Source organism: Lasioglossum baleicum, chromosome 5, assembly GCF_051020765.1.
Source record: "Lasioglossum baleicum chromosome 5, iyLasBale1, whole genome shotgun sequence".
In the NCBI taxonomy this organism is placed as follows: Eukaryota; Metazoa; Arthropoda; class Insecta; order Hymenoptera; family Halictidae; genus Lasioglossum; species Lasioglossum baleicum.
The window spans coordinates 15361100-15384726 of record NC_134933.1 but is presented as its reverse complement, the minus strand read 5'-3'; the positions used below and the strand labels follow the sequence as shown (position 1 = coordinate 15384726).

At 47.6% G+C, this 23627-nt stretch overlaps 2 protein-coding genes across 2 annotated transcripts; both read left to right on the top strand.

Moving 5' to 3' along the window:
• Positions 1-6538: 6538 nt before the first annotated feature.
• Positions 6539-18812, top strand: Dia (diaphanous related formin 1). Its single transcript, XM_076424000.1, has 17 exons — positions 6539-7100; positions 7505-7587; positions 10904-11086; positions 11166-11464; positions 11572-11592; positions 11934-12243; positions 12330-12676; positions 12800-13091; positions 13187-13531; positions 13603-13745; positions 13863-14130; positions 14211-14450; positions 14522-14776; positions 14869-15033; positions 15308-15551; positions 17610-17691; positions 17987-18812. Exons 2-17 carry the CDS (start codon positions 7552-7554, stop codon positions 18006-18008), a joined length of 3252 nt encoding a protein of 1083 aa, XP_076280115.1. The 5' UTR covers positions 6539-7100; positions 7505-7551; the 3' UTR covers positions 18009-18812.
• On the top strand, positions 15558-17005 carry LOC143208992 (uncharacterized). Its single transcript, XM_076424088.1, has one exon. The coding sequence runs from the start codon at positions 15860-15862 to the stop codon at positions 16994-16996; it is 1137 nt and encodes a 378-aa protein (XP_076280203.1). The 5' UTR covers positions 15558-15859; the 3' UTR covers positions 16997-17005.
• Positions 18813-23627: the final 4815 nt, after the last annotated feature.

Genomic DNA, 23627 nt, shown 5'->3' with positions numbered 1-23627 from the left:
GCGTGACGTTTGATCAGAACATGACATTTTGTACACTTAATTTCGACAAATGGCAGACTTCTTTTTCGGTTTTGATACAGCGCTCGCAGTAAGTAGACTCGCTCTTAACAAATTCATGGTCCGCTCGCGTTTCTCCTCTGAACAGCCGAAAAACAGACCGATCAAAGCACAACTCGCATTTGCTTTCGACGAACAGTCGCGTCGCCTTTTACCCATCCACAAAGAATTCAAATTGTTCGCCGAACAGCTGAACGCACGGCATCTAACAACGGTCTACAAAGCCTACGAACTTATCGCATGAATCGCCGATAAGTAATGTTCTCCGATCCCTCCAGCGCGCACAGTTTTCCGAATAAGCATTACCCGTTTTACTACCTCCACAAGTTGCGATGGAGGTACGTCGCATAACCTCACCGTTCTCTTCTTCTCCATAAAGGTCGTTAACACTTCTATCTCGGTGGCAATTGTTATCGTTATCATTTTTTTTCATCATCCTGTAGGCGACCTTCTCTTACTTTTTCATCGTGTTGTTGTTCCGATATTCGTTGTCGAAATATTAACGTTCGAACGCTTCCCGTACCCTTTATTACGATTCTTTTTGCGTTCGTTCGAAATTGTTATTTAACCCATGAGCGGGCTTTCGAAATGCACTTGGAAAATGCAACGATTTGCTGAATATATTTTGAGCTCATTAGTGCCGTACGATAATAAACGTTTATGAAAACCTTAGAATAAACATATTCGTGCAAGTTAAATAATTATTAGCAAAAATGTAAATAGAGCCGTGGCGACCTCGATAGTTCTCTCTCGAGGAATAATCGAAACGAGGTCAAATAATAATCCGAGAAGTCTTTGATTTTTCGTTTTAAATTTTCGATTATTATATAGAATAGCAGTTTAGAAGATGGGTTGGATGGCCCTTTGGAGGAGGACGATTTCAGAGAAGAGGAGTACGACGCGTTTAACAATGAAACCTTCGGCTCCGACGGCGCTATCGGCGATTGGGAGAAAGATCACGAGAAACTTGCCGAGATCGCGGAGTCGAGTCGGAATCGACCGAAAAATGAGAATGCCCCGAATAAAAAGGTAAACAAATGGTAAATCGTACCCGCTCAGCGTATCGCGTATACAGAATGTATCGTTTATCTCGTCCAACTTAATATCATCGTTGTTACAGCAGATATGAAAAAAAATGTACTAAAAAAGTTGTTTGGTTTATCGCGACGAATGTTTACTACTTTATGTTGTTTTCTTCTCTTTCAATGTAATTTTTTGCGTAATTTTCAAGATCATTGATATGTGGATGTGTTTAAATCTCAATATTCGTTGCAATAAACCAACAAATGCTAAAACAACGAAGATGTCAATGTGGATGAGATAATTGAAACATCTTGCGTGTACACGTTTATGTATGCATGCTGATAAAAATTGTGTTTCAGAATGGAGTGACCACGGATATCGAAGATAATTTATCACATCTAGTGTTAGATGAGAAGGAAGGGATCGTTCCCCGCCCCGGAGTATGGGATAGTCCTTCGAATTTCTCTTTGTCTAACCCTAGGCCACCTCTCACGTTACCGTCGGTCTTGACGACCGCACGAACCGTTACAGAATTAGAAAAAAGTATTGTTGGAAGTAGACCACCACCAGGATTGGTCAAGCCCGTTCAATTATTGCAGCAACAACAACAGAAATCCGATGGATCGCTTCTGTTCGAATCTCTATCGGGTCCGCCTCGCTTTCCACCAGGATTAGGCATACCACCCGCGCATCCTGTTATTCTGCCCCCAAACGCAAGATTCCCCCCACACATGCAATTCATACCACATCTTAGGCAATTACCTAGTGCGTATATTTTACGGAAATATCCGGTCGGTATTTTGCCTATAAGTTCAAAGCAATCGTTTTTACAGATCAAACCGGAAACGTACTGAGGTACCCAATTCCGGCGCATTTGATGGTGCCACATGCTGGGCATTTAATGGTGCCACACGGTACGCAAAGACAGCCAATTCATGGTTCATTTTGCAATAATTTTCCTGTAAGTTTTCATAATACATATTATACTTTTCGGAAGTCAGTGTTCGTAACTTGGTAAAATATCGAGAACCTTTTATTTCAGCAACCCACGCACTCGAATTTAGGGCCCCCGCCGTTTATGCGAACTGATCATAGCATGGTGCCTCCTTTCTCTAGTAATCAGACTGGTCCTCATCAGCAGCAACACAATTTCCCGCATTCTGGAAACCAACGAAATCAGAACAGATCGTTCCACCACGCGGAACAACAAGGGAATCATCAGCCATTTCTTAAAAATAATCAATATTATCGTAATCACGAGTGGAATTACCAGCAAAGACAATACCATTACCATCATCATAATCATGGAATGAACGGAATGACCAATACGGGAGAATACGACGAATACGCTGGCTTGATGAGCGGTCGGGAAAAACAGTGGTTGATTAACATACAGTTGTTGCAACTAAACACTAACGAATCGTACGTCGACGACTACTATTATACCGTCTTCTGCGATAAGAGAAGCAAACAGACCGCGAGTCAAGAGCAAAAGGACAAAAAGTTTCACAATAACAATAACAACAACGGTTACCATAGAGATTCAAGGTGCACCCTCTTTTCTTGGTCTTTGCTTTTTGAAATAATTTACAGTGCTGCTGATGCTTCGCGTTGTTTTCTTTTTTGTTTTTTAGGGATCGGGAACAGAATCAACATCATACTCTTACTAGACAAATATATATACCGGCACAATTTGAAAATTCACTAGGAAAGCTACAGTTTGCCAGCGTGATAGCACCGCGTAAAGTGATCGACATGGACGTTGTACCGAACAGCGATCCTCAGTCGGCTACGCAAATACAACAAAGGGACACGAGGCGAACGAGGCAATTGTTGCTCGAAATCGAAAGGGTATTAATATTGTTTTTCATTTAGCCGTTTCGATCACGGAACGTTGGTGTACGATATTTCCCTGAGTAATACAAAAGATAACATTTTCAGTTGTATGTAATCCAACTGAAGTTAGAGGATTTGCATAATCCGTTGGCTCTGCTAAGCGAACAGCAGAATCCGGATAGAGAGACCGAAGCAAATACCGTTAAAAAAACGAGACCAGAGTTAATAAATACGATGTTGCCGTCTTTGCTTCAGTTGATCCAAGACGATAAACTGACAAGCATGCTTAGCATTCGAAAGGGAAAAGTGAGTAACCTAGAGCGATTTACGAATCGATCAATCTTTCTTCGGTTATCACTGTCATTGGATCATGTTGCAGACGCTGTTGTTGAGGTTCTTGCCGTTTTTGGACGTATCGGAGCAGCGCACACAGTTGGAGGAACTATGGAACGCGATATTCCGAGGATTAGTTATAATTGGTCGTAGAGATTCTCATTTGTTGATAACACTTTATTCGGAGTTTCAACGTTGGCTCGCCGCTGTACAAGACTTTGGTGCAATACTACGGCTAGCTCGATCCTTATCCGATTCCGTTTGCCAATCGGTCAGAAGCAACAGTTTAACGTTCGCTCTTACGAACAAGGTTTGTGCAAATGTCATCTGACATCCGTTTTGTTTTTCCTTTCCTTGAGTAGTTGCACGTCTGATCGTTTTTCTTCTAGTTTGGTGTATCTGTAATAGCATCGATGTTGGAACGAGCGGAGGAGCTGTATCCAACGGACGACTCGTTGTCCTCGCAGTGGTCATCTTTCATAGCAAACATCATCGAAATAACCGGCGAAACGCCACCCTGTGTCGCACCTTGTCAGCCAATTGCCGCAAACACGCTCAGTCAGCATTTAAACAGATTATCTCGCGTGAAAACCGAGGGGTACGCAAACCTGGAACTTTTGCTAACAGATGCGAACCCATCTCGATAATCGGAAGTCGATCAAACGATTTTTCGCTGTAACTGTTTCCAGTAATATTGATTTTTCTTAGACGAGAACAGAATCGTGTCGACGGAAAACTGCAGATGTCTTAAAGCTGCTACGATATTAAGTATATGTATGTTTTAGTACAATCGATAACCATGCTCTCACAGTAGATCCATGCTTTTTTTGCCTCGTATTTTAAATGTGACGACTATTACTCGATTGTTCCCCCATTTATATTTAACCCGATCGATTTATTTAGCCGACGTATCCCCTAACATTTTGTGTAATCTCTACCCGCGAGTCTACTGTGTCAAATTGGTCATCGTTTTCGATTTCGATTTCCTTTACGTAAACTACACATCCTATGTTCGATCGCTATTTAGTTGTTATTCTCTATATATTTCTTCATTTTTCGAGTTCATATTTTCGACTCACTAAAATACATATAAGCGTAAACGATTTAACATCGTGCTACGCGATCGTGACGGTTCGCGAGAACGTTTGACGAAGCTTCGAACGTTAATCAACGTTTTACGAATTTCTCTGGCTTTCGTTAGATCGAAACATTCGATGGAAGGAAACGAAGTTTCCTTGTGCTTCTATGCTCGACGCGAACGTTTTTGCGTATCAAATTTGAAATAGCTACGCCGCATAGGGTGTGTAGGTTTTTAACTTCCTTTAGGACTTCAAAAATAACAGCATGTTATTGTAATCACTTGTCGCAGAGAATCAGCTTTTTTCTAAAGAGATGAATCGTACAAGGTAATTACGTTATCTTTGCGCAAGTTAAATTGTATATTTATGAAACGCATCTTCTATTCGTTTCAGCTGTTTAATTTCTCGAGCCTTAACCGAGGGCTCGACTATTGCGTAAACGCAATTGTGTATAAGTTTCCACGCCAAGGTCCGAAGTATTATAACGTTTTTATATAACGCGATTAACGCATTGAGTAGCGAAAACTTTGAAAGGAAACCGGTGTGATTGCCGTTCTTGTCTGGAGACGCGCAATTGCAACGCTTTCATCGTATTACCTATCGTTTTTTTTCTTTTTGGAAACATTTGCGACCGTTTCGTGTGCATTTTTAAAACACTGATCGGTGTTTAGGTAGAGTGTTCGCGCAGTTGCTTCCTGCTTGTTGTAATAAGCAATGAAAACGGAAACGAAAGAAAATAGAAAAGGATCGTGAAGATTGTCGCAGCCCTGTAGCAAATGCGCGAACAACGATTTCAAATATATGACGACATGGCCTTTAGTATACAGTGTAAGTGGTTACTTTTTATCGCAGAACACATTGATCGAGTCTCATATGTACATTTAGCTTGTATGTACATAAAAGCAATTCCGACGAATGAATACCTTCATATATTTTGTAATTGGAATGCAAAAGAAAATTTATTTTTTGCTTCCACGAGACATAGTAGTACGTCATTTTTGCAAAAAAGGAAAAGAGGAAAAAAGGGAAAGATTATAGAAAAAATGATGAGAAGTATCGATCGCGTTATTTTTTAATCTCTGTAATGATTATATGAAATCGATCAAATTGACTCGGCATTCTCAAAGTTGCATAGTGTATATTAAAATATTCGTGAAAACCGAGCGGTGCGTTATATCGCGGTCCAGTACTTGTACTCTTCTCTTGTAACGTAAGACACTAATTATAAGTTTTACGAGCTCCTTTATTTTTCCCATTTTCTTTTAAAATGTATGTACCACTGTATCTAACCGAGTCGTTCTTAAGTTTCACAATGGATTCCGGCGAGTCTTTCTCGTCCTTTAATTCAACTGTTCGAATTCAGTGTGATATGTACGCAAGATCAAGGGAAGTTGATTATATTTACTGTTTTGTAAAATGCCAATCGAACGGTGACCGAGCTGAAACAAGCACGTTTCGATTCCGTACTATCGGACGAAAGATATTTGTTGAGCCTGTACAAATTTTTTAATCTTTGAAAGTAAACTGTACCATAAAGTTTAATCGGCGTTTACCCTTTGCGCGTCTTTAATTCTGCCGCCTTTCCGCGACTGCGTAAAGCATTACAATTCAACGTTTTAATGATTTTGCCTACCGGAAGCTTATGGAAGGAGTTCGAACCTTTCCTTTTATACAACCATTTCGAAAGAAACGATTACATTACGTTATTAAAGCTGACTTATCAATTCTCACGTAAGATTGCTATCGTTATCGAAAACTTGATGAAGAAATCTTTAGATGCGAAACAGAAACTTTTCAAACCAATATTGGTAGGCAATGCGTTAAGCGATAAGCGTTTATAAGTTGTAATCATTAAATCAAACAGCGCCGGGATTTCAAAATTTCAAAGACGATAAATACAGGAACTATATAGTTGAATTTCAAAATTGGATGAAACGGATAATTCTATTTTATCTTTTATTAAAGATGTGTTTTTATAGGAGACATCTGTTTATTGCGTTTGTCATAAATAGATATAGCTATATGGTGTGAACCGCGATACACCATATCATCGGATGTCCTAGACGTCTCCCGAAGAACAAGTTTGAGTGACAGAAATTTGAAATCAGATCGAAGGCAACAGGTCGGCGCAACGTGTAAATATCGAAGATTATTACGTTGACATGAAAGTGTTGAATAAATATTCTGAATTCACGTGACACCGTTACCCAATTTTCACATTGATGGGAAACCACTTTGCGTTAGCCAAAAGATTCGCTTCGACGTTCATTGATAGCGCTGCGCGTTTGCAAATTTTCTGCCATACCGACGGAGAAATGAGATTCGCGGCGCTGTTGTCCTCTTACAGCATTGCGCGTGTTGTTGCTTCTAACCCGAGTGTTCCTTTGACCAATATTAACCGATGCGACAGTTTTTCCATTCAAATTGTACGTTTTCTGTGGTGTCGGTGTTTTCCCAGTGAATTCCTCGTTCGTATCGGAACGGCAACAATAGCATTGTATAACCTACTGTCTCTCGATCTCCTGAAAAGGTTGTTTTGTATTGGCAGGTGTTTCATTGTCATAACGGATGAAACGAATATTTTTCTCTGGAAAGGTCATTTTTCCTCGTCCGAGAAACTGCCAAGTGCTCGTCGCTTTTTGCATACCAGAGGCAAATTATTCGTTCATGTGTACTGCCGGCCGATCGAGCACAGTTCCAAAACTAATGCCAATAACGGATTTCTAATCGTCGAAGTTGACTTTTGTTGAAGTGTATTTTGAATCGTACCGAGTAAGTACACCTAATCGAATTCGAACTGTATTTTTCGTTTACGTCTTGTTTCTCTCAGCGTTCGTTCCGGTTCGCTCAAATCAACGTTTCAGAAAATACAAAACAACATTGACTTTTGAATTCTTGCAGAAATAAGATATTCTTTGGTAGCAGTTTTTTCTTAGCCTGGTCACAAGGTGTGAGGCACTCGATATTATTATATCTTATTGGAGTTGTGTATCGTAATTGGAACAGGTACAAAATTCTTGAGTCCATAGGCAAGCATCTATTAAAATCTCTTTAAGAATCTTCTCGAACGTTACCCGAGTTAGAAAAAATCACTTTGGAAGATTCGCAGATAAATAAGACGTACATATACATATTATTTCAGACAAAATAAAATCTGGAATCTTGCTTGTTCGCAGCGGAAGAGAATGTGCGATCGAAGGTAATGATCGTGGAAGATTAAACTATGGCCAATAGAAAGGACAAATCGTCAGCAGGTTTTGTAAGTATTTATAGTAATTAGTTTGCATTAACATGCATACATGCGAGCAAGATAACACGTGAAATTGTCAAAAGAGCCAACAGACGATAACAGTTCTGACGTATGGTAGAATACCAATAATCCAACAAGCTTGGAATTTCAAGGGAAAATGTTTGTATATTTGTATTGCATTTAAATTGCCATGAATTTCGCATGGGCAAGCATTACCGCGCGTCGATCGTATTATATATATTTTGTACTGTAAAATGACATTTGTAGAGCCCGGTTGTGGTCAAGATTAGGTGAACTGGAGTATCCGCTGCGATGAATCATTGGGTCCGGATTATCAGAATTTTGTTTGGCCAGGGTGCACAAGGAATTTTCAGTCGCAAGATGCACCAAATTCGACCGGGAATTCGTACAATATCGACGAGCACGATAACGCGTGTTGCAACCAGTTCGGGAAAGCGATATGCGCGCAATACGTAGGCACGATGTCGCACTTCCTGTTGTACGGTTATCGGCTGGCGTTTGTAGCGACGCGATAGCGGAAACCTTGTTGGTTTCTGATCTTAACTCTTGCACGAACAAATTTATGCTGATAATTATTGAACACGTATCGACGGAACCGTCGGACAGTCGAAGGTCTAGATCAATTTTTATCGTCGCGCTACTTCTCCGTTGCTGTACACCAAAATGGATTTCCGTTCACCGGCTCGCTAAAATCCAATGTTAAACATCAGGATCCAGTTTGTTGCATTCTCAAAGTCCACTCAAGAGTTAAACTCGCACAGAGAGCAGATACGAAACCGCGGATACGCGTGTCGCTCACATAAAATCGTGCTCGATTGACATTGAGTTCATCGAATTATATCCAAGATGGTAATCGAGACTCGCTGAACGGTATTAATGCTCAAGGTGAACCGTGCCGCATACAGAAAAAGCCTAGATAGTCGAAGCAACGCGGAACGACGCGACGCGAACTACAAATTATTAGGACAAGGTGACGACGCTTGCCGATCAGGGTTATGACAATTTCACGCGTTTACTGCCGCGTCAGTCACCGGCGACCGGCATCCGGAGAATGCGTACAAGCAAGCACGATATGCGATCATGTTCTCGTATCGTTACAACTAGACTGAGGACGATCATGAGAATATAGATCCCTGTCCAGTCGTGTACAGAGATTACCCCTTGTATAGGCCACCAGATTCCCATTGATTATAGTTCCTTTAACAAGTTTATACTTATAGTAGTTAGACCTTCCAAAGTTACATACACGCTATACACTTTGGTAGCCTAAGAAAGATTTGTGTGCCACGTCGATCATAGCGCTATGCGCTACTGCGATTCTTCGTGCAGCTCTGAATAATGTATTTTTAAAGAATCGCTTCAGCTTCGACAGAAGCATTTGTCAAAGAGAGCGTCGAAAGTATAACTTGTTTTTTCGGAGCACGGTATTTCGAGGGATGCAGCGAATCTCGGGAATCCTAAAAATCCCAAAAAATAGATCGACCAAAAACCGGTCGGTGTTTTACGCTCTTTTTTGACGGGATGCAAGCGAAACGTGCAAAACGCAAAAAAGCGAAACATAGGGAGAGAAGGATTCGATGTAGAAAGCACGCGGATACTGGTCGCAGTCTGTTACATCATCGACCGTTCGTTCGTATGATCTCATCCGCTGTTTCAACTTTTTCCTCGCTTCCTTTCTTTCGTCGACGTTCTCGCTAAACGGGAACGCGCGAAAATATCGATTGTCGCGCGGTTTCCAAGAATCGTTCTCAATGTTTTTCGAAATAGTGTCGCGCATAGCAGAGAGAGAGAGAGAGAGGAAAATTTTGACCGTGAATTATAACAAAATTACCGGAGCGACGTGTTCGCTCGAATTGCCGAAACCTTGAGCTATTCGCAGGCATGACGTAGACCCTATCAGGCTCGTGGAATATGACTCACAATAATTTGCGCCTTTGGAAAAGTCGTTTTCGTCGGTGACGATCAATTAACCGGAAAGTTAGCGCGACAGCCGCGAGCTCTGACCGAATGCTTTAAATTGTTGCGCGTAACGACTTCGAAAGTTTGCTAAAACGTGCTTGTTGTTCGGTATGCTCGGTGGAATGCGTCGAGACAACACGAAAATAGGAAAATCATGCGATGGCACAATATTATAGGATCAAATGATTGGAAAGACGAATATTTTCCTAGCACTAATTTTTTTGGGATACTTCGTTTTATTAAATATAATAGAACTAGTACACCGTTGCAGGATTAGTTAGATTTTCTCAAATATAGAACCTCCTCCCAAAAAAAGAGCAATAGAGTGGAGAAAACGCGTTGCGCAAAGCAGAAACATCGAAAAGAAAGGCGCAGGATTGAAACAACCCTTAAGCGCAACCCGGTGGTTACAGCGTCGCATATATGTTCAATCCACGCGCAACGCTCGCGCCCAATTACTGCGCTGCACAGCCAACGAAATAGTAATAAGAACAATAGTAGGTAATCGGACGGCGTACGAAGAGAACGGATTCTCGTTCCGGCAATGAACATCGAAAAGCGCAGGCACGAATGTACGACGCCGTAAGATGTAAGAAGAGGAGAGCTATGGTCGTGATTGTGGTCGTGGTCGTGGGTAGTGCCAGCGAATACGCACGCGCGCGTCCTTCCACCGTTCGGCCGTGCTCGATCTCGATCTTCTCTCCTTTTGGTCCGTTCGATGACTTGCCATCGCCATCGGCGGTGCCGTTATCCTAAAGTTAGTTACTCGATGAATATCAAGAGCGTGCGTCGCGTCGTTTGATACTGCGAGAGCTGAAATCCGAGGGAGCCGAACGAACGCGTGTCATTTCGACATAACACCTGTGGATCGGTGACAGCGAGTTGTCGCGGTAGCGTGTAACGTGGTAACGGGCGGGAACGGTATCGCGTGCCGATCGAATAGAGCTGATCCAGAGGAATTCGTGGGAGCGAGCGCGTGTTCTTCGCACCTGTGGATCGATCGCAGAGGATACAGAATAGAGCGAAACAGATACATGGACAAGTGGAACATCGTTTCGAATAGAGCGATAGAAGAATCGGGTCACAAAACTTGTGCCTGTTGTTAACGAAGTCGGATGCGCGGCGCGTTTGAAGCGAGGGAAGTAGGTGCACGTCCTTGCGGTCCGCTCGTAACCACAAACGCGTAATCTATGATCACGGAATGGGTAAGACTCGCTTTTCTACCGGGTTCGTCCGACTGCTTCGCGATCTTTGGCAGGACCAGCTTCTTCGGGAAATGCGCTCGATACGCGATGGCCGAAATCTAGAAGATGATAGACGTTTGATCTGTGATGGTTTGTTTCAGCTGGACACATGGTTCGGCCGACCAAAAAAGTCCGGGCGTGGAGGTGGGGTCAGAAGTGGTTCGGGAAATCACACGATGCCCCGACCCCATTCCGGCGATGATTTCAATGAGATCGAACAGCAGCGGTGCATCATCGAGAGGATGGACGAGGAGGCTGTGAATGACAAGTTCGAAGAGATGCTGGTGAGTAGAAAGAAGAAGAGGTAGATCTTACACCGGTGGTATTTTGTCGGCGAAACCAAAGTGAAACCTTGTCTTTTAGGCGAATATGAACCTGACCGAGGAGAAGAAGGAACCTCTACGGCAGCAGTCGGAGGCCAAGAAAAAAGAGATGCTGGTGCTGCATTACAAAGGCAGTATTCAGGAGAACAAGTCCAAGTTCGACAAGCCCGCGGATTATATACAATACCTGGCGCAGCCCGATCTAAGCGTAAACAAGATCTACAGCTGCATCGAGTCGTTGAGAATCGCGTTAACCAACAATCCTCTCAGTTGGGTTCAAGAATTCGGCACGAAGGGATTGAAACAGGTTTTAGCCACGCTCAACGAGTGCTACCGGAAGTAAGTAATTCCATTCCCTATATGGCGAATCGTTGCGTTACATCACGGCATTGGTATTCGACGTTGCCGGACTAAGAATTTCTAATCACCGTGTTGTTCTATTCCAGTGCCTTCATATATTATGATAGGTAATTCATGCAAACATACTATACGCTTTAGTTTTTATTTTCTTTAGCGTTAGAAAGTCTTGTGACCTTCCGTTCCTTTTAAGTTGCTAGTTTTCGATGCGAGGTAAAAATCGGGAATACGGTAGCGCCGAAATTCCCGAGTTTCACCGAGTTCGATCCTTCTCTTGGCTGCCCTTAGTTCAGCAGATCGTATAGTTTTTGTTTGCCGATTCTTTGCACGATGTCCTCTGCCCGTCGACTATGCGACACCCCGTTTGTCGCGAACCAAAGTTGATTTCGCTGGAATATCCTCCTGTGGTTCTTGCGTTTCTGAGACAGCGTCTCTTTGTATCTTTTCGCAGTGACAATCGGTACGAGCGCATACAATACGAATGCATCCGATGCTTAAAGGCTATCATGAACAATACCGTCGGCATAAAGGAAATGCTGGCCCATCATGAGGCGCTGACGATCGTCGCGAGATCGTTGGAACCGACCAAACCGTCCGTCATGTCCGAAGCCGTGAAACTTCTTGGTGCGGTTTGCCTCATTTCCAGCGATAGTCACAAGAAGGTTTTGGACGCGATCACCATGAATGGCGAGTTCAAGGGCAGAGAAAGATTTCTGCCGATCGTTCAGGGATTGATGAACAAGAAGAACGAGAACCTGAGGGTATGTTATCTGTTGCTGCTCTATCGTTCTCGCTGTACTATCTTCAAGATAGATCGTCGAACAGTTCGTATTTGTTGCCGAAACAGGTCGAGTGCCTTCAACTCATCAACTCGATCATCTCTTCGACCGAAGAGCTGGATTTTAGACTGCATTTGCGAAACGAGATCATGCGGGTCGGTCTGGCCGACATTTTGGAGACGCTTGATAGGGACCAGTCCGAAGATCTGGCCAGGCACCTCAAGATCTTCAACGACCACAAGGAGGAGGACTACGAAGAGTTCGTGCAGAGGTTCGACCACGTGCGACTCGAACTGGACGACGTGAACGACTGCTTCGAAGTAATTAAAAACATGGTAATGGAGACGTCGGCGGAACCGTACTTCCTATCGATACTCCAACACCTCCTTTTCGTTAGGGACGACGCGTTGGTCAGGTAGGAAGATCGAGAAGATGCTCGAGGCGCGATACCGAATGCTGCGTTCCAGCGATCTGTACGTTTCTTTTTCTTTTTCTTTTTTTTTCATGTTCACGCGGCCCCGTGTTCTCGATCCGACAGGCCCGCGTACTACAAACTAATAGAGGAATGCGTATCGCAAATAGTGCTGCATCGTTCGGGCTGCGATCCGGATTTTAGCGCGACCAAGCGGTTTCAAATCGACGTGCAGCCGTTGATAGACACGCTGGTCGAGAAATCGCGGGCGGAAGAGGAGAGACGATTGATCGAGGTGTCGCAGAAACTGGAAGAGGCTATTGCCAGCAAGCAGGAAGCCGAAGCTAAGCTTCAGCACGCGGAGAACAAGATCAAAGAACTGGAACAAGGCGGAGGCAAGCCCACCGGTGGCAGCATGGTGAGAAAAATCGGCACAAATATCAGAACACTGTCGCACTATCGACGACTTCTTTCCTTTTGAAGCTTGTTCCAACCCTACCGGTTCTTTCGCAGATACGTGGATCTGGTCTAGTGCCACCACCACCCGTGCCACCCCCGTTCCCAGGTGGTTGCGCGCCTCCACCACCGCCTCCGCCACCTCCGCTACCAGGTTCTGGAATCCCAGGACCTCCGCGACCACCAGCGATGCCTGGATCCATGGGACCACCACCGCCTCCTATGCCTGGAATGGGACCGCCCCCACCTCCTATGCCAGGAATGGGTCCAGCCCCGCCTCCCATGATGCCTGGCTTTGGTCTCGGACCAGCTCTAAACGCTACGCAGTCTCTACCCTTGGGCCTGAAGCCGAAGAAAAAGTGGGAGGTTGAAGCTCCATTGAAGAGGGCGAATTGGAAGGCAGTAAGTACTTGCACGCTGTCTAGCAGATATTCAAACACGGAATTTATAATCATCTGCTTATCCTCTTGTAGATCTTGCCACACAAACTCACCGAAAAATCGTTTTGGACGAAAGTACAAGAGGATCGACTAGCGAGTCCGGAAATTTTGGATGGATTGTCTCAGAAATTCGCATCGAAGCCCAGCGGCAGAAGGATAGACGACGTGGTGGACAAGTAATTAATACGTCTGATCGGAATCGGTTTAATCGTCTGCCGCCGGAGCTAGTTCGACAGCCGACGGTTAAACATTTGCTGAAACGTACCGACGAAACATGTTTCACTTTTGTACAGGTCGATACCCTCGAAGAAGACGAAGGATTTGAAGGTTCTGGATAGCAAAGCCGCTCAGAACATCTTGATCCTCCTTGGCGGCACGTTGAAGCATATGTCGTACGACCAAGTCAAGTCCTGTTTGCTGAAGTGCGAGGGTCCAGTTGTATCGGACAACATACTTCAGGGATTGATACAGTATTTGCCGCCACCCGATCAGCTCTCCAAGCTGCAGGCTTTCAAAGACCAGTACGACGAATTGACGGAGGCGGAACAATTTTGCGTTACCGTAAGTAATCGTACTACTGTTTTACAATTCTCTTTCGATCCTCGAACTACGCAGGCGATTGAACGTTGGCGATTCGACAGATATCGACGATCAAGAGATTGTTGCCACGGTTGAGATCGTTGAGTTTCATGCTGCGATTCGAGGAACTGGTCCAAGACGTGAAGCCGGACATCGTGGCCGGCACGGCGGCTTGCGAGGAGGTTAAGGATAGCAAAAAGTTCGCCAGAATTCTCGAGTTGATCCTATTGCTCGGCAACTACATGAACACCGGATCCAAAAACGGCCAAGCTTTCGGTTTCGAGATAAGCTTCTTGACCAAGGTACGTTCGCGCTCGAGGGAAGATAAAGTTACGATCGTCGAACCGAGATATCGTTTCGTTCCGGTTTTCAGTTGACCAGCACGAAGGACATTGACAACAAGCAGACTCTGATGCACTATCTGGTGGACACGATAGAACGCAAGTTCCCCGAGTGTATCAGCTTCCCCGAGGAACTGGCGCACGTCGACAGAGCGAGTCGAGTGTCCTTAGAGAACATTCAAAGAACGCTGCGACAGATGGAGTCCAACATCCGGAACCTCGAACAGGATCTGTCGAATGCCAAAGTGCCCCAGTCGGACGAGGACAGGTTCATCGAAGTTATGGGCGTATCCTTTTTACTTTTTTATTTTGCGCAAAAATTCGTGGTTCAGCGATAACGGTATCGTTCGTTGTTTTCCTTGACCGTTCTGTGCTATAGCCGTTCGCGAAAAAGGCTCGTGAGTCCTATGAGGTTATGCAGAACATGTTTAAGAACATGGACAGCTTATACACCGGGATCTCCGAGTTCTTCTCGTTCGACAAGCAGAAGTACACGATAGAGGAGTTCTTCGGTGACATCAAAACGTTCAAAGACGACTTCACCGTAAGTATGGCAAAACGATTATCGCGAGGCATGGCAATGCAGAGGCGAATGGATGGCTGGCGGGACAGCCCGCGAGAACTCGTTAAAAGTCAGCAACACCTTGGCGATAACCAAATTGGATCCGCATTCCATCGGCCATCTTTTCCCGTGCTCGCTGTACTCGCTGTATAATTACGGGAGAATATGCAGGAGAGGGGATCGGTTAGGAGGTCGAGAGAGTTTCGACAAGAGTAGACGCGGAAAAATCTGACGACGTTTGTTGCTTGGTTTTCAGCAAGCGCAACGGGAGATAATAAAGCTGCGGGAGGGGGAGGAGAAGCAGAGGAGAGCGCGGGAGGCGCGGGAAAAAGCGGAAGCCGAGAAAGCGGCTCGAGCGGCTCGCAAGCGCGCCCTCGTCGACATGAACGCGCACGAAACGCAGGAGGGCGTTATGGACAGCTTAATGGAGGCTCTTCAAACTGGTTCCGCGTTCAGTAGACCGGATCAACGTCGCAAACGTCAAGCACGCGCCGCTGGTGGTAAGTTATATAGGACTACGTTCGCTTCGAGGAAGGAGTCCGCGCGGCAACGGAGATTAGCGTTGCTCATCGCGTTGCACGATACGAAAGATGCGAAGCTGTGCCGCGTACCGTCACGGAACCGAAACGATTCGTCTGCGCGTACCATTGTGTCCACGTTGTCCACCGCGTCTATCGTGTCTATCGCGTCCACCAACTCGACTCACGCCCAACCGTCGGTCGTGTTACACGAGCGATCCGCGTCCGAGCTGGCCTACACCACGCCCGAAGAGAACCAAAGGCTCTGTAGATTGGAGTTGCTCAAGATCATGGCGAGAACGCCGAAGCGCAACGTCTTCGTCTCGAGGGTCAGCTCGTTCAAGAGAAAAAGGCAGACCGAGATCGCGAACAAGAGAATCCGTTTGGACTTTCAAGCGACCATCGAGCAAACACCTAGGAGAGAGATTTGCATGCGAATGCCTCGAAGCCTCGAGAAAAGCGTCGTACCTCGAGACTTGTCCTCCTCGGACGGGCTTTCGTTCGTATCGGACAATGTCTCGCCCAACGACTCAATTCAACGCTTGTTTACCGTGAGACAGTCGCGAGCCTGCGCGAACGGAACCGCAATCGCATGTTACCAAGCTGTCGTGGACGAGCTTAAGAGACAGCCAAACGTACCGGGCAAACCCTTGTCGCGTCTTCTTCGGACACGGTCGGGCAATCCGAATTCGCCATCGCTGTACAGGACCGTCTTGATCGGCGAGGCCATGAAGCAGACACCAGCTAAGCGACGGCGCATAATAGTGAGCACACGGCGAAAGAGAAACAACATCGTGCGCCGCACTGTACACCGCCGCAAAATAAAACACTCGAGACGCGGCCGCAAAACGCGGAAGCCGTTCGATTTTCTGGGCAGCCCGCTTAGCGATTGCGCCTCGCTGCCCGATGATTATCAATGCCTCAACGAGAAATCGCCGTTTTCCTGCGATACACCAGACATAATGTCCAGGTCCGTGGACCATCTCGCCACCGGAACCGGCGACAAGCTCTCCACACCGGTCAGATCGCTCGTTCGAGCGAGAAACTTGGACGATATCGCTTACTGGAAAGACGAGAACGAGAACGAAGTGGCGGTACGGCTGTGGCGCCCTCGTCCTTCCCCCGGTAACGTTCCCGATCAAACGGTGGAGCCGTTGTCTCCGGAAATTCGAAAGGACATCGACGTCGTCGCGACCACTTCATCGGGAATCATTCCCTCGCGACTAATTGGAAAAGACGTTCGTCGGAGCGATTATTGTCGAACGGACGCAATCGAATGCGACGAAGCAGCGTTGCTAAGTTGCGACGACGCCTCCTCGTCGGACGGTCGAGGGCGCACCGTCGCGACCAAGCTCGAGACCATTCGAAAGTGGCCGGCGTTTTCAAAGAGAAAGAAACGGGAGAAAAAGAAATGGAAATTTTGGTAGACTCCACAAGTTGTACGCACGGTTATAGTTCCAAATTTTATAAGAGTTTTTTTTTTATTCGCGTTTCACGTAATTTTATATTGACGACGAATCGGGACGCGTGTATCGTATTCTCTTTTTTAAATAAGAAAAAATGTATATATTAGTAATTTGTTTCTCTGAGCGCGTCATTCTACGGCGATCTTTTTCTTTCTTTTACAAATAAGACTGAAGTCTGCGCCCCGGCATTTTTTTTATATCTTTGTAGTTTGTACGCTAGGAGAGGAAACGGATCGCCCGAGATAATGCCTAACGATCGTGTTTGTCGGTATATCGAGCGGTGGCAGTCACCCCGCTACGCGCATGTAATTGATTTTGTATCGATCGTTTTTGTAATCTGATCTTTTCTCTGTTCTTTGTAAATATCGTGATATATCATCGAGATTTGAATAAAGGTACTTTTTCTGCAGAGCTGGGATGAATTCGTGAAGTGTTCTCGTCGCATGTTCTACACTGAGAATCGCCTATGCGAGTACAAACGTGCATGCGCGCGCGCGCGATCGAGAGGTTTTACTAACGCGTTTACCGTCCGGTAGGAATACAAACGACGTAAACTTTCTTTTTACTTTTGCAGCAGAGAGAAGGGCTCAGCTTAATAGGAGTCGATCGCGAACAGGATTAGTGGGGACTGGTTTGCTGGGAAGAGAACTTTCGACGTAAGTATCTAGACGGCACCGCGGCTAACTCTCGTAGACGCGAGCGTTAGACTCGAGCGTCGCGCGTTATCGGTGCCCGATGCTCGATATCGGGTAGCAGGCATGGGCAGAGATTTTATGCCCACGAGTGGCGATGGTCTGGCCCCGATATGACCCTGGTCGAAATCGAATAGTGAAGATCGTTCGTTGCCCATGCCTGTCCGCTGCAGAGTCCACGCGTTTCGTCCATGGGCTAGAGATAGCTGGGGGTTGTCCAGTGCCGAATGATACCTGTGTGTAATCGTCATTGTTGCAGAGAACTTTTAAGCTCGGCATAATCCATGGAATACCCTGTTTCCGTCCTAAAACTTGAAACTGTGATGGATCGAATCGTCGTTTATCGTTCGTTCGACACGCCTGTAAAGAGAATACATAATTTTATACGATGGGGAAGAGTCGTGTCCAGTCTGTTCGGGCAATGTCTTCCCTTCGCCGGCTGAAACGCTAGGGAGATCGTGCTCTAGATCATTGTCCATTGGGAAAGACTCGGAGGGGCCGACAGAGGAGAAGGAGCGACGTGTCCAGTACGTTTTGTATTTTTTAAAACTCGAAGCTACAATTATCGCGCAAGTCGGAGGTTCATTGTCCACGATCGCGAGCCGCGAGCCAATGTACATACATCAATATATCGATCTATATCGTATATGTACACGGATAAACGACGGACAGCGCAAACACCACACCGAGCGATCGCCGTAAGTCGCGCGTTTCACGGAACACTTGACCGCGCTAATCCGACACGTACGGCGTAAAAGGCTTCCTTTCGGCGACGTCCGCGAAATCGATCTCGCGCGCGCGCGCACGCAAACGTCTTCCGAAGCTTCCAGACCCGTGCCAAAATCCCGTGCCGGATAAAACGTGCGCGCAGATTCCAACACGTCTCGGTGATCTCGCGCGCGTTGCCGTAGGAATTGCAAACGGTCGCGGTCAATTTGCGACGGGATCAATTTTCAAGTTTTCGACTTCTATAGATCGACGACTGTTTATATTGTATGTAATGACGATGAATTCTAAGACGAATTGTATCTATATTGTGAATATGTGATTTTAGATAGCAACAATACATTGCGACCTTTACAATCGATCGTGTCGAGTTTCTTTTTACAGCGTATAGCGACAGCTCTCTTAAAAACTAAGTTAATTTAGCCTCGGAAACCACCGAACGTATTCACGCTGCAATTATATCGTCAAAGATGTCTATGGTTCGACGCGTATTCGAGAACAGTCTCTTGGGATGATACGATGCGGTGGAACGATGAAAAGCGCCGGTCGAAGAGTGTGTAGCATAATTAAGGACGCAAAGAACCGAGCGGTAGAAACGGTTTCGTTGATTCGCTCGCGAGACTCGTGGCGATTCCGAAGCCCTGCAAAAGCTCCACCGACGCTTAGGAGACTCGCGTGTTCTCCTCGTATACAGGGTGTTCGATCTCGATTGCTCGCTTTTCTATAAACCGACGTGGTTAGGCTCCGTTTTCGATTTACGTGTTGCACACGCAACACCGAGCATTCATCCAGCGATGTTCCAGTAAGTCTAAAGGTATGCTCGAGCAATCTGTTCGTGGCGTATCGCGGTAATTCCTATCTTAGCTCGGCACTCGTTGTTTACAATCTCCTTTCTCTGCGCGCATTCCTTTGCAATTCTCTCCGATTGTCGAAGATTCCAACGGAAATAAATCGACGCTGACAACGACGATCGCAATGCTAAAAAATTTGCGAACTATGACGATCCGCCGACAATGGCGCGCGTGAGTCAGGTCAGTGCAGACTCCACCCGAAAGAGCCGAGCGCTGACTCGAGCTTCGCTATTGGTGGATGCGTGACCGTTGGTAATTTGAAAACGAAGCCACAGTTGGGAATTGTACGTTTGTCGTCTGGTTGCGACCGATGGAGTAGCGCTTTAAAATATCAATCGGATTGTGGCGAGCACCCTGTAGAACGACGCACCTGCGACAGCGACAGGACGGTTGATAGGTGCGGAGGTAGGCGGGATCGTGTCGCTTCGTGACGAGGCGAGGCGAGTCGAAGCGAGTCGAGTCGAGTCGAGTCGAGTCGCCTGGTAGTACCTTCCACGGTAGGACAGCCGTGTGTGCAGCGTGGCGCGTGTCGCATGTCGCTAGCATTGGGCGAGTAGGCAAGCAGATTTCACGCGCGCGAGCGACCGAACGAACGAGCGAACAAGCGACGCGTGTTCGGTATTCGACCAGTGCTGGAACCGGCGCGACGGACGTCGGGATCGTTCCGTAGATCTGGTGGTTGAATGCGCGCGTCCGTCGCGTCCAGGAAACCTCGACGAGACCTTTCGGACAGACTGGCTCGATGGCTCGTCTCGCCAACCTCGTGCCCGGCAAGGAAAAGGTGTGCGCGGTATTCGAGCGACATCGAGTTCTCGGCCGTGCGACGTCGAATCGACGCTGGAACCGTGGCCCGTGGCCGTCGTCAAGACCGATCGGCCGCGTACCCGTCCGCTCGTAGTCACCCGCGTGCAAAAGCAACAGCAATAGCAACACGTCCTCGGCGACACGCACGGCACAGTCGAGTTTCCGCGCGGCTCGCTCTCCAGACTTCAGCCAGGCTTCGACGACGCGTATGGTTTCGTGCACGAACGGTGACACGTTTTCGCTACACGTCCGATACAATGACAACAATACAATGAACGTTCCCATTGTATCGGGGGACATCGTCGACGAGGACACCCTGAAACCGCGTTTCATTCGGGTAAGTAACGTCGCCGAGCTACGAATTATCCTGCGAATCGTTTAATTGTGGAGCACGCGTTCGTCCTTTCGTTTTTCTTCCTCTCTCGTTGCCCTTTGATCCGGTGCTCGATCGAACGACGACGGTCGAAACGAATTCTACGTCTTAATTTTCGTCATCGCTATGCGACGCGATGTAACGCTGCTGCGGATCGTTCGTGCGCCACCGGTTATACTTTTATTCGTCCGTAAAGGTAAAGGTGTTACGCTCGTGCTCTAGAAATCGAAATCGCAGGCCACGGTCGGAAATAATGCAGCGCGCTTATCCGCCCGATAAGCAACGTCAACGTTTGTACAACATTCGGAGATCTAATCTCCCTAATTGCGCAATCGAATTCTCGTTCGTTCAGGGTTGAAACTGGCAGAGTTTCAAAACGAACACGAGACACCGTGCGACGACGCTTACGCGGGAAGTATTACGGAAGAAAGTAAAGGAAGCGAATCGATGCACGCGTGCAGAATTATCGATCGGCGAAGAGTGAAACGCAGAAGATCAAATTTCGACTTTCTCCGCTCGAGCGCGATCGGATATCGATTTATCGCTCGTTGACTACGAGATCCTATTAAGACTCCGGCGTTAGTGTTTCCGCGACAGGTTGTCGTCTCACAATTACGAGAGCAACGACAACAAACGAGGATAAGGATAATAACACGGATCGAGCGTACCCATCGAAATCCAACATCTGCCCGAGCTCCCAATTTGATAACACCGGAGCGACTCCGAACGAAAACCGAGGACTCGAACGGACCAATCGTTCCGAATCGAGTAGATACGGTCGACGCGATTCTTATCCACATTCTTGGCCTGGTTTACGGGTAAAAGGACGGGTCCTGGATGCAACGACGGTCGCAACAGCTGTTCGTCTCGCTGCGAGCATCTAAATGTCATCGAGCGATCGCGATGGTAAGGGCAGCTGTTGCGACCGTTCGCGTAGATCGGATCTTTCGGAAAAACGGATTGCGATTGCGCGTGTACGAATGCTGCTGAGAAAATCGACTCGCGAGATCGCAAAATACTCGGCGAATCACGAAAGTTTGCATGACCCGTCCTGTCGCGGTCCCAACGAGCACAGTTCCCGGGGCTCGAAGAGACGCGAGACTTTCGAACACCGGTTGATCTATGAAAACGGAATCACGAAAATGAGAAGATCGCGACGACGGTTTTCCGAACGATGCGTGTTGGCGCAGAGGAAAGAGGAAACGGCGAGACTCGATACACAGAGTGGCTGGGGTCTGCAAAAGGCGAGGTACGGCCCCGGTACACTGCGACTGGGCCCGAGAGAAGGCGGAGTCTACCGGGTTGCGGCGAAAACAGGCGAAACTAACCGAACGGGATGAAAGGGTCCGATCGGTAGGCAGCCCGGGGCCCGGAGAGAATCACCGAGGAAGGTGAGCGGTGAGCAACCGTTGGGGCCGTGTTCACGGTGCGTGTTGCGCGGTACGCGTCGATCGACAACAGCCGACTCTGATCCGTGAATCTTCTCGTTCGATCGTCTCCTCTCTCTCTCTCTCTCCCTCTCTCTCTCTCTCTCTCTCAGTCACTCTGTTTGTCTCTCCCACTCCGTCCCATCGTTCTCCCTCCTTGACGCGGACGCAACACCGTTCTTCGGCCCTGGGAATTCCGCTTTCCCGTAGAAAAGAAACGCACCGTGGAGGAAAGAGGAAACGTCGGGCATACCGTGTACGCGCCTCGCGTTCGTTTGCGAGACTCGACGACGCTATTCCGCGACGGTTGTCAGTGCCGCGATCCGCCGCGTTTCTTCTCCAACTGTCGGAGTTCGTTCTTTCTCTCTCTCTCTCTCTTTCTCTGTCTCTCTCCTCTCACTCTCTCTTTCCTCTTTCCGTCTTTCTCTCTTTCCGGATCGAGTAATCGCTCGACAAACTATGTAACCGGGACGATGAACCGATCGATGTGTCGCGAGTGCGATCGCGAGGCCGCGATTGCTGCGGGCTGGTGGATCTAACGAATGCCGTTCTCCGTAGCGAGTCGTATCCTCGACGCGAACCAGGATTCTGGAGTGTGTCCACAGCTCGCCGGGAGCACGAGAGACCCGAGCGAAAACGGGACGATCGGCGAACGGTCCTTGGACGCCGACGGGTCCGGTAACGATTTACCGATCGAATCCAGAACCATGTTGATCCTTCCGGATCTAAAATTGCAGGTAACTCGAATACGTGCGATCTCTTTGGGGCTCTTTGCCGCGACCTTTCGCAATCGGCCGCGGCTGCGGGAATCCGACGCGTCCCGACCTTTGCAGAACCGAAGAGGTTCATCTCTATCCGAGAGGATCGTACGTGGAAAACGGGCAACGTTCCAGCGAGGACCGCCCGCGGGCAATTCCTCCGGCCGAGCGTACTTCAGCGGATCGGGAGTCGGAAACGCGTCGAAGGAGAACGTTGAAACGGTCGAGCGACGAGTTGGAAGCGTTTCCTGTTGTAACACGAGCGCGATCGCGAACGACGTGCCACGGACCCGCTAGAGCGTACCCTGTTGTCCGTTCGCGCGGCCTTTCGGGTGCGTTCGAACGATTCATTCGATCGCGATTACTACCGATCGTATGAGGACCAAATGACAAATCACCGGGACTGCGACCGGCAATCACGCCGGATCCAGCTGTCGCGTCGACGCGTTCGAGATACTGGAAATGGATGATACGAGCCAGGATCCCGTTAGCAGAGCGCGCACATCTCCGGACTGGTTACCTCGGTTCGTCTCGTTCGGATGGAACCTGCTCGCGCGAAGGTCTTCGACCGCATTTCCCGCTTCTTCCCGACGCGCATCGCGGTTCCGCTTCCGTCCCGGTTTCTCGTTCCTCGTTTCACGTTTCTCGCTCGGAACGCGATCCCACCGAGTTGTGCCCCCAGCCTCGACTGGGGGGCCCCGAGAGAGACCCTTCCTCTCTCCCCGCGTACGTTCCATCGGTCGTTTCCACGTCCGAGCGCGCCGGACCGTGGATTTCGGACCGATGCGATGGGCCCCGAGACGAGCGGCCGATCGACGGACTCCGACAGCCGACCTTCGAATATCCACGGTACTCGGTACACGGTACCCGGTACACGGACGCCGTGCCGTGCCGTGCCGTGGAGCAAATAAAGCGTTCCTTATCCTTCGCCCCACCGTGCGGACCCTGCGCGACGTTTCTC